At 35.5% G+C, this 12,388-nt stretch overlaps 1 protein-coding gene across 1 annotated transcript; it reads left to right on the top strand.

The window, feature by feature from the left end:
• Positions 1-7,034: 7,034 nt before the first annotated feature.
• On the top strand, positions 7,035-11,294 carry LOC119641292. The gene is given in 2 exon segments (XM_038039888.1): positions 7,035-8,027; positions 8,088-11,294. Coding segments are annotated over 2 exon segments (4,200 nt in total).
• The last annotated feature ends 1,094 nt before the right edge of the window (positions 11,295-12,388 follow it).

The raw sequence follows: 12,388 nt of genomic DNA on the forward strand, positions 1-12,388 counted from the left end.
TTGAGGAATTTTCAGTGATTTCGAAAAGTCACCAAAAGTGTATCTAACTCGGCTCCAATTTTGAAAAATGAATTTTGACTGAGGCCGAAACTTTTACACTTCTTATGAAAAATATAAATTTCCAAATTTAAAACTCGAGTCTCTCAAGTCGATGGCCACGAGGTAGCATCTCTGTGCAGTAGGGTACAGTTTCTTAGATTTACTTCCGTTTTTAATACCTTATGCCTAAAATATTGTATACCGCTTGTCTTACTTTTGCTCCTGACTTCCTTAGACTTACGTTCACTTGCAGTTGGTGCCTTAAGGCGAAAGAAACATAATTTTTACATTATTGACTTTAAACCGAAACTTTTTGCTTTGAACTTCAGTTTCTTGGTCGACGATCGCCTCTTGATAGTCTTGTATTTCAAGCCTTTTGTCTTAATTCGGCTGAATGTTGTTTTGTAGCTCGAAATGAATAAAAATAAATAAATTGAAACTGTGCAACATAAACTAGGCGTGGTCAATTGCATGTGCTATAGAATCAGCCCATCTGAACTTGAAAACATTTATCATCACACCTACCAGGTTTAAGAGTAACGCAAAAACGCAATTTTTTTGCTTTCGAAAACGGTTTATTTTGAACTATGCGTGTCCTTCAACCATTTTCACCGCCAACCCGCTTGCCAAAACTGAAGCCGATATTTTAATCTTTACCACCACTAGGACGTTTGCTACACACATCCACATAAGTGTACAGGCGGGCGAACAAACATAACTAAATTGATGCAGAATTGCGGGTTTGATTAAGAATTTAAACGCTAACAGCAACCCAAATGGGAACGTAAATGAACAAAGTGAATTTACTTCTCATCCTTCGGTGATTTATCAATTTGGTTTATATTATACAATTTTCTAAAACTGTACGGTAGAATATGTTCTGATCATTCACTCATCTCACTTAGAGACTTACAAGTAACCAGAGGTTATTTCACCAATACAGCCAAAGAAACAAAGTAAAAAGTTAACATTGGAAAACACTCCAAAGTTAAATGATGATATCCTGGCAGCAGCGTGTTGACCTTATCGGTATTAAACAACTAGAAGCAAATAAGCTTCGAATTACTTTGAAGCTTTTTCTACAATCTTTACGATTGTGTTTGAAAAATAAAATGCATTTGTGTATAGCATGAAAAATCTTTATTTATTCTTCTAAATCCTTTTGATCGCCCTTAATGCGCTTCCCGTGCGACGCTATGCACTCGCAGCAACGGTCTTACCAATCCTCAATATATTCAGATAAGTCGTTTTCCGGAATGGGTTAAATACTTCCCATACTGAACCCATACTGAACACATGAAACTTTGACCGTTTTGAGCCACACAGAATCTCTTAAAATAGATTGGCAAAGTCCATAGCCCTAAGTCATGTGACGATTCTCGATTCTTGAGCACTTTTGATTTATTTGATTTCATTAACGTGGCTTTCGTTGATGGAGGTTGATGGTCGTCCACGACCCTATTCGACTTGAGCTCGTTCTCAGTTTTCTCTCGTAAACTTCTTTTCGAACTAGCTTCATCATCATAACGCTTCTCCGGCACAATATTAGTATTAATATTTTGTTCATTAATAAAAAGTTTTTGGTCGACAAAGTAAAAACTCGGAACTTTACTCTTCATGTGACTATGTACCATTTAAGTACATTAGAATGAAACGCCTCATAAATATCAAAAACAAATAAATACAAATGCAAATGGTTTCATCCTTTTCTAATACCTCCATGAAATTGAAATGAAAAATTCATCTCATATTTTGATCGCTTGTTATTTACTTTTCCAAATTATTCGAACGAATATACAAGACTTCAAGAAAATGTTTAGTTTGCTTATGAAAACTAAACCCAGTAATAACTAATTGCTTTAAAAAAGCTTTACTAAGTTTTGAAACCTTGTTGAGGATCAATGTTCAATTAGGACCGATTAGGTTTGACGATATCATTTAAACGGAATATTTAAATAGACGAATCGTAGAGCAGACGGAATATGTATGCGTGTGTGTGTGCAAACTAAATTCAGCGATAACAGACTGCACTAATTCAACAATGAACAAATACACAGTCTGTTGTGCTGCCTTCAAAACTAGACAAAAATTCTCAAAAATACTTAGTGCTAGACATCTTCCCCGCACTAGATGCTGAACGCTACCGTATATACGTTTTGAAAAATAATGCATCCAACTAGTGCGACTAGAAGTCGAAATAAGAAAACATCTGTGAAATGAAATCATGAGAAACGAATTACTGCAGTAAATGGATGCGGGCCCGCCGAACTGCGCTTAGCCATTCCGGGCACAAAAGAACTATGTGTGCAAAGAAATGTATTTTCTTCAATAGGCCCCCTTTTAATATATGCATAAAGCATATAAGAAAATAAATCCAAGTATTGTGTGTTTATATATACATATATATACATTTTTTTCGTGTTAAGTTGGACTAAAGTCTACAATTAGCATTTCCTTCATAGTAAGCAAGTTGATGTTAGTTGTTGTTAGGGTAATAAAAATTCCTAATAATTTTCTGTTAGATTCCATGCAATGGACACCGTTACAAACGGCCACATAGTTCTCGCGCCTGTTACACGAATGGTGCAAAAAAACAATATTCAAAACTTTTCATAGGCTAAGCCACTGTAATAGTTTGAAAAAAAAGACATTTTTTCAAGAAATTTTTTAAAGAAATTTTTGGCTGAAAGGAGCAGGAAGGATAGAATAATAATATTTGATGAGGTTATTAAGCATACCTTCGAGTTACGTTTAGATTATTGGTAAGTACAACCTAGAAAAGGTAGTCGGATTTAATGACTGTGGAGACATCGTTGATCCAATCCTTCGCCCAGATTCAAGGCATTTATTGAATCATTCCTCAACAAAGCCAATTCTATCTCGGCGTTTTTAAGAGATAGTCAAAGGAATTCCATTAGTGTTATATAACTAAACGTTGGTATACGTCTCTTCTCCGAGCATTATTACAGCCTGCACACAATACTACACACGAACTCCAGATATCACATTCATCTGATAGAACGGTGAACGACGTAACTTTTTAGTTTTTGCTCCACCCGACTAAGGATGGAATCCTCGTTTAGAGTTTCTATCTGCAATGTAAAAAAAATTAATAAAATAGTTAGGAATAATTTTTTTTGCAAAATTCCTGCTTCAGAGAATCTCATTTTGGATGAATAAAATGATATGAACACTTCGCGTATATACAATATCTATTTATTAACAAAGTGTTGGACCACTATTTGCTGGTAGAACAGCTGCAATTCTGCGCGAAATAGATTCGCGGAATGTCTCAACAGTCACCAACGATTTGTTGGCCGATTCTTTCCCTCACTCTTTGCTCTAATATTTCCCATAATGGTTCAACTGTATTGAGATCTGACGATTGTGGTGCTAAGGGATTATATGCGAGAACATTCTGATGTTCTTCAAACCAAGAGTGAACCCTTTTGGTTATGCGTATGTGCATTGGAATATAGCTAACCGTAGTAAGAACTTTATCATTGAAGATATCGACATTTTTATTCGCTGTCCATAGGCTGTACCTGACGCATTTATGTATACTAAATAAATAAATGCTGATACGACGATGATTTAAGATTTGTATATATACATACATGTACATAACGATTGACTTTATTTGTTTGATCCGTCACCGGATTCTGTTAATGTCGTTAAGGGTGCTACTCTACGGATAAGCCGCTAGCATCCTGCCTACACCTTCAATTCTAAACAGACTGTATCTTTATCTGATAGTTTTATTTTTTTCTTTCAGTTCAACGATTTCATTACTGCTTATTAATGTTTCCCCCCACTGTAATTTTGCTTAGTATTTTTATCGCTCTTCAGCGTTATACAGAATTATTATTATTTTGTTTATTTATTTGTTTATTTTGTTTGTTGCTCATTACCGAAAATTTTAGTGATTATTACATCCATTACATCACATTAAGTGATAACTACATCCTATGCTATTTGGAATGCTATCTATTACATTACCTCTCTTATCGTATTGATTGAGATATTTGTAGATGGGATAAATTAATAAATACATTTAAGAAAAAAAAATATTTTCGAAAAATAATAAAAAAATGGCAACACCGCATTCGTTCTAACTAGGCACTATCATTTTAAAAGTCTCTGCGGATCGGAAAAAAGACACTCTTTTATTAAGTATGTAAATTAAGTTCAACCAAAAAAATGGTTACGTACTTCCTTGCGGAATGTCATGTTCAAAATTCATGTTTCGAGGAAAAGGCATTTAAAGTTCCCCGAGTATACGTATGCTGCTATACAATTATGTTCTAACAATTACATTTTCTGACTCCCTAAAGTGTTGCCATATCTGCAATTTGACTATTTAACGGATCTTTTGAACTAAAACATACAGCTGTTTGTTTGAAAAATTTGAATCCGCCTACCTTCATAACGGCAAATAGATCTCAATTCTTCCAGGTTGAAATAAAACTTAAAATATAATTCCCAATACTCTGAGAGTACTGAGAAAGCTTCTATTGCGAGCTAATCGAAAAATGTAGTAAAAAATCAGTTTTAATTGCATAGATGCGCTCTAACGTAACGAGAGAACTCTATTTACTGGGTTAAATCATTCCTTCAACTAATTAATAATTGCTACACAGAGGGCAAGAAATCACTATATCGTTCATAAGCAGTTCTAAGACATGTAAATGATAATTCTAGAAACAAATATATAGTCAAGTGTAGAATTTTGAAGTTAAAAGTAGTTACAGAAACAAATTAGAGCCTAGCTCGCCAACTGGGATGTTTCAAACACTTCTGACTGTCCTTGTTTTTCTAAGACTACGGTAAGTAAAAGTGTAAGCAGAGACATCAACTATGTAGTACGGACAAAAACTACCTACCCTGTGTTCACTCCGTTGGCTAGGGGTATTTAGGGAATTTATCTTATCATCTAAGCGTAACACATTTCTTCTTCTTTAAAAAAAATTAACTATTTATATATATAACAATCATAGTAAAAAATTTAGTTTTTTTTTTTTTTCTTTAAAAAAAAATGAATTCTTATAGATGTTTGTTTTTTGTTAAAGATAAGAAAATCAATGATAATCAGAGGACCAATTTGTGTAATACAATGACAATTTAGGTGATATTCCGTCGGAAGCGCGTCCCTCGATTACAGTTTTGTTCATAAAGTATGCGGTAAGATAATAATTATTAAATTCAAAAGAAAAATTGAAGACTCAAAATCTTATCCATCTCTGTTAAGTTATCTGTTTCAATTGTAGCTCGAACCACCAACTGATAAGCTTAATTAGTTGGAGAGGCAATTGGATGGTGGTAATGCCAACTTGTCTGGCTGTGTTAGTAGATTGGATCGATAAGATTCATTTGATTGCTGATACTTTCAAAATGGTCGTTGTGTGCGTGCACGAGTTCAAGAATTTCTTAATTTTCTTCCACACCTTTTGTAGGCAAATGATACCGAGAATGATACAAAATTCATCACTTTGTAGTTTTTCAGTATTATGACACAATGAATTTTCTTAAATGTTCTTAAATTTGTAGTTTTCTTTATTTTAGGAGAGATCCGAGCACAACTTTTTATATAAGCACAGTTAATGAATCCTTCCAAGTTTTTTTATTTTTTTCTTAATTGACTAAAATATGGTTCGAGACGCTTTTATTAAATTTAATATTTTTGAAAGAATTTTTGAAATTTAAACAAATCATTTACCGCTTTTTTCACCTTCATTTATATTCACTTGAATTTTCTAAATTTTTACGGCTGATGCCGTTTTGAAGCGTTTCACTTGTGTCCTGTATTTTTTTTTTTTTCCATTCGATTTCTATTCCTTGTTTTCTCTTTTTCTTAAGCGGCGGATTTTTTGTTTTTCATTTTTTATTTTCAAGTTCCAAAAAGTTAATCTGTTCGGTTTTTTTTTTTCGATTTTTTCTCTTTTCCAAAACAAAAACTAGGCTAGCAGAGACTACTAAACCAAGCAGTTGTCGCTTTGAATGGCAAACTTTTGTAATTTTTCCGGTGAAACCTTGATGCCATCATTGTAGAATTTCTCGGCCGGAATAAAGTGAATCAAAAGATTTTCATAGGCCTCTTTTAGACTAAAAAAGTACTACAGAAACAAACGACACAAATCGTAGTTGGCCAAACTCTCTCAATCATCATTGGGCAATAGATTGTGTAATCAATCACGGAGCTTATGGTACACGATTCTTTTGCAAGTTCACCAAACACAAATCATTATCTTACACGGCATCAATATGTGCTCTGCCGTCGTATCTGCCTGTACATCAAAATGTGTATGGATCGTATCCTTTTTCATAACTATTATCCCATCTATCTCGTAAAAAATGGCTAGATTTCCCTTCGCTCGAACAACCAAAAGACGAGTTTGTTTTTTCATCCAGCCGTATGCAAATGCTTTTCCGATCAATGTCAAGTCCCGCAGCAATGCGTAAGATGGAACGCATTGGTGTTCCGCAATTTGTTTTGTCAAAGGGTAAATCTTCACCATGAACACCACGATTTTTGCACAAGCCTGCGGAACATTGTCGTCTTTCTTAAAGTCACTGCGTAAAGTAGAGCGAATTAATTCAAAAAGTTTTGCTTCATTTTCAAAACATATTTTTATTTTAATTATCCGCAAGGATTGTCACCTTTCACATCAATTATAGTATGGTTCGGTAATGTCAGTATTATCTACGCTATAGTTACGCTATTCTAAAGCCAGGTGTTAGTGAAAGCGGTATGACCTTTTTCCTTGATCTGCTGTTCTTCCCTTACCTCTAGACTAAAGGCTAGCTGGGCAGCCCAAGCAGATAGTAGTAGGTCAACATTTCGCTATTTTCGACGAACTCAAGTATTCAAATTAATTTACTTGATATTCACATTCACTGAACACATCCGTTAGGCTAGCGTTCGAAATGAATTTTCAATTTTGATGTTTGAAAAAAAAAAAAAAAAAGAAATGCGAAAAAATATAAATTTTTCAAGAATGTGGAAAATTCTCTTCCTTGTTGTAATTACTTGCATACGCGCACAGCGACACAGTTATTGTGGCTTTTGCAACAACGAAGGCGAATGCAGTGATGAAGATGGTAGGAAGATTTGTAAGTGCAATGATTATTTCACGGGAGATACGTGCAACGAAATGGTAGATCGTTGTCAACTCAATCCTTGTGCAAATAGTGGAAATTGTGTAAATGTTTTGGGACAATTTCTATGCCAATGTAGTAGTGGATTCGGTGGCCTTAAATGTAATTTCGATATGGTTTTCACGTCCATGCTATTGCACTTTAATCACTACGCTACCTTTGGTGAAACGCACGATTTTCTAATAATGATTGAAACATTAGGAGAAAGGAGTTTTTCTTTAGAGCTAATATCTGAGAATTACGCTATCGGTTTGTTAGAAACTGAGTTAAGTGGCAGTGACGGTCAAAACCAATGGAACCAATCAGCAGATTTGAAAAGCTTGGCAAAGGAACTGGGTATAAAATATTCTGATAAATTGCCTTACACAGAAGGTTATTACAAAAAGTTTCATCAATGTTTCTGGACTGAAGGCCTTATCAAAATAATTCTACAGACTTATGATAGCGAAACGGGCCAAAATTATTTCTTTCGCAATGAGTACTCACTGTATATAATAAAACCGGCCAGGATTGGTTGCACCCCGCAATTGGAATTTTTGCATGGCTCGGATCCGTTAGAACCTCTCGACGTCGACATAGATCGTTTCAATAATTTTGAGGCTGTAATCAAGAAGCGCTGCTACATAGAATCCACTTTAACTTATTCATGGTCAATTTATAACAGCATTGGCATACGGGAGTTATACAATTTTGGTAATACAAAACAGCCTCTCCTTAAGGTATCTCCGTATCGTTTGTGGTTTCATTATCATGGCGAGGTTATGGCTTCCTATAGAATTCAAGTCTTAATTACTGAAAAGTTAAAAAACTTCAAAGGAGTCACACGCGAACGAGTAATTACTCAGAATTTTAATGCAATTAATTACAGCTAACTTACTTGAATGCGAAATTAGTTTTTCATAATAGTATCAAGAAAACCGGTTTTCGCCCGAATAGCTGGTGGGGAAAAACGCGAGGTGGGTGCACAGCAAAAATTCATTTTGGATGGATCAAAGAGCCGCGATTTCGCTTTAGCGCCCGAGGCGTCTGAGGACATGTTTTACAGATGGAGTTGCACTCCAGACGATGACGACACACATAATGAAGAATGTGTCAGAGATATGGGTTCAGGTATTTATTGGACTTCATATCTTTAGCTTTCACCAATTTCACTCATTTTTTCTTTCTTAACTTCTTCAGATAGGCAATTACTAGTTACAGCTTCTGCATTACAAGTTGGGAAAAGCTACACTTTTCATCTTAAAGTCAATTCCAAAGTGAACCTTGGCGAGACTCACACAGTTCAGCAGAGAGTTACTATAGTGGAAACTGAACAACTCTTCATAGACATTGAATGTATACGGAATTGCGCACGTAACCAATATGTAATGGATCGTTTCATACATGTTCGCGCTCAATGTATAAGATGCAGACAGTGTGTCTCTAGCTCATATAAGTGGTTTCTTAACGAGATTTTATTAGATGAAGAGAAGGAGGAGCGTTTAATTTACACGCCAAAAGCAGAAGACACTAAACTACAATTTGTCGCAGATGTCGTTTGCAATAATCTACACGGCAGAGGCAGTTTAAAGATGATGCAGAATGAGCGACCGAAAGGTGGCAAATGTACCATAAAACCGACAGATGGTACAGCTTTCGAAACTGATTTCGAAATAAGTTGTGAAGGTTATAATGATGTGGACAGTCCCTTAAATTATCAATTTATGGCCGGTAATTATTCTTTGGATCGTACTAACGCTCCAAAGACGCGCGTTCGCTTGCCGCCAACTGGCATTATTACTATTATTGTCTGCGATCAATTTGAAGCTTGCAGCGAGTCCAAACTGGAAGTCACTGTAGAACCGTTATCCGATATTAACACAAATTTGTCCCCTAACCAAAAAAAATTATGGAAGCTTTTCAAAAATAATAATATGTCAGATGCTTTAGTCTTAATGAAAACACTGACGGCAAATCTCAACGAAGCAGGAACAAGAACAGCTGATATGATGATTGAAGAAATGGTCAATGTGGACTTGCATAATCTATTACGCGTCGAACAAATGATGACCATAATCAAAGATTTGAGTCAAAATTTGAAACCTTTAGACAATGAAAAATCTCTGGTGTTTTCAAAATATTTTCAAAAATTATACAAAGGCTTTGAGATTATTTTTAAAGATGAAGAAATCAAGGAACTTTCGGAGAGTTCCTACCAGAAAGCTTCAACACAGCTTTTAAGTCTTGTAGATGATTTTTCACAAACATGGGAAGACATACCTAAAGTTCAGGTATTGCAATTTAAAAGTGTGACGAGTGATAATCCTCTGGCTGAGGATTATGAAGAATTTGCAGACTTCGATGTTAAGGCTCTAGCAAGAATAGAGAACTGGTTACGCTCGGCAGAAGAGTTGCTTAAAAGCGTCAAATGTATAGGTCTGGCAGCGATAAATATGCACGAACCGGCCGAAAATCCTTTTAAAGTCGATCTGGGTTCACTAAAATTTCAAACTAAAGCTATTGACTTAAACAAAGATAATCAAATTGAGATTAAGGAGGAGACCGTATACTTAAAGATAAGCAATGAGACTTTAAAAGAACTAGCAAGTAAGCTTAAAGGCGAAAAAGCCGTTCTGCAAGTGGGCCTTCTAAAACGAAATCCGTTCTGGTGGTTTCCCGATAGCTATGGCGTTAACTCGCGTATTATATATTTCTCAGTTTTTGGCAAAGAGAGTAATTTAAAGAAGTTCGTGGCATTGGATAATCCCTTAGAACTTAAAATAAATATAAATATACCGGATGCCGAACAAGAAGCAAACATCATTACCGGTTACGTTAAAAGTCATTTGCACATGCCCCTATTTACAGTCGAAGTACCGGGGCACTCAGTTCTAATCGTTACATTTTTAAATGCGAGCATTGACTTGATGTTTGGTCTAAAAGTGGACAAACCTCCCCGAAGCTATGAACTTCTGAATGCTAAAAATATTATTAGCGCCAATAATGTAAACGGAAATCAAAATGTATTTATTGAGAATCCATGGGATGGCATACGATCTGTATATTTGGCCGTACGAGCCGTTCATAACATAAAGGAAAAGTCAAATTTTTCATTTATTAACCGAGTGCAGCAGTGCTTAATGTGGGATTTTGAACAGACAGATCCCCAATGGTCGACTGGGCCATGCAAAACAATACCTGCCAATCAAGAGGAAATCGTATGCCATTGCTATCACTTATCAATATTCGCAGGCAAATCGTATTCAACAGTCGCTAATGAAGATCTTGACGACAATATGCTTTTGGAACGTTTAGGTTTTAATTGGTTTATTCTAGTTTTTTATATGCTTTTATTAGGGTTTTACGGGCTCGTTCTGCTGTACGTCAGCTTCCGTTCTAAAAGACACAAACAAATACTGATTACCAGCATCGAGACTAAACACTACGATCTACAAGTTTCAATTTTCACGGGAGGACATATGAACTCAAGCTCAACTGCCAATGTTACCTTAAGATTTGTATCGCAAAGTCGCCCGTATGCAGTTACGATATATCAAAATCCTGCCAAACCCTTATTAAGGCAGAATACTGTTACAAAAGTCTACATGTCTAGTGCATATGTAAAATTTCCAACAAAACTTCTTATAAGTCAAGATCAGTCTGGTAGATTTCCTACTTGGTATTGCAAGAAAGTCGTTATGGAAAACTTCATTACGAGAGAAAAACAAGTGTATCTAGTTGATAGGTGGATATCACAACGAACATTGGGAATTAATCCGGCAACAGATGATCGAACATGGCGACAAAGATATTACGCCAATTTGTCGTTGATCTACAAGAACTGGTACCTGTTTCAACCGTTTCTAGGGCCGGTCTTATATGAAGATTTGACACTCACGTCCAGAACCTGCATATGGATATCCCAAATATCTGTTACCGTTTGTGTCGTGGCTTGCTTTTTTTCACCCACTTCTATGGAAAGCTACGAGGAGGAAAGAGAACGTTATCGCACATTGACTTTTCACTTTTTCGAAATCCTCTGGTTAGGCGTGGTTTGTCATCTCATTAACTCTATCATATACTTAATGTTCAGGTACACTCACTTATTCAAAAAGAAATAAATTGCATTTAACTTTTAGTTTGCCTTTCTTGTGCCCTCTTTCTTTCTCTTTTTTTTTTTCTTTTGTTGAATAAATTCCAGAAAAATCCGAGGCCTCTTATATTTTGGAGTAAAATTCCATTTATTGAGTACGAAGATGAACAAAAGGAATGCTCGTGACGTGCATTTATTCTGTTCTGGAATAAACTCTATTCACTGAGTGTGAAGATATGCCAAGGAAAAAGTGGTCGCGGTTGCTTTTTCTTTTTTTTTTTTTGAATAAACTGGAGATCCAGAAAGAGTTCGATGTACTTTTTTTATTCGTATCGCATTATCGAAGGATGAAGGGTATCTTCATTTTGTCAGAACGGTTTCGCTACCCAAAGATCCCAAAAAGTTTATATATTCTTGATCAGTATCAAATTCTATAGCGATTTAAGCATGAGCGATTTGAAATTTGTGCGGCAGCATTGGAAGTTCTATCACCCGGTCTACCACTCGGTCGAAAGGCATGTCTACAATACGGCGTAGATTGAGATCACCTTTGTTTTTCAAAAGGAGTGAAAAATTGGTTCTTGCTCATTACTCACAAACTATAGTAAATAAACCTATAAAGATCTGAACGTATATTCTATGGGCAAAGCTGTAGTAACATTACAAAAAGGAAGAAAATTAGCCACGCCTATCCAGTGTTATAATACATCAAAGTTTAATTTTCTTTCTGACTACTACTGTAACAAGAGGCAAGCTTCCTTGCGGTACAAAAATTCTTGGCAAGTTTCGAATTGGTAATGCAACTAAATATGTCTGTCCGTTTAGCTATCCATTTGCCCGTTTGTCCAACTGTGATAAACATTCTCCCGTTAACAGAAATTTGCAAAAGCATTTGAAAATGACCGGAACCGATCAAAGAGTGCGCCTACACGCACACGCCTATGGGACAAAAACTGTAAACACCTTTGCTTTCCATGTGATTGCTTATTGCTCATAAAGCACTATATCTATACATACACATACACATAAAATTTCACTCTTATTTTGGAAATAGAATCCACCCAACTTTATACAGAATGAAAGTTTAATTATTTTACTTTTTTTTGAGCTCTTTTGGGATAA

The sequence above is a fragment of the Glossina fuscipes genome, unplaced genomic scaffold (assembly GCF_014805625.2).
Source record: "Glossina fuscipes isolate IAEA_lab_2018 unplaced genomic scaffold, Yale_Gfus_2 147, whole genome shotgun sequence".
NCBI classification, from domain to species: domain Eukaryota; kingdom Metazoa; phylum Arthropoda; class Insecta; order Diptera; family Glossinidae; genus Glossina; species Glossina fuscipes.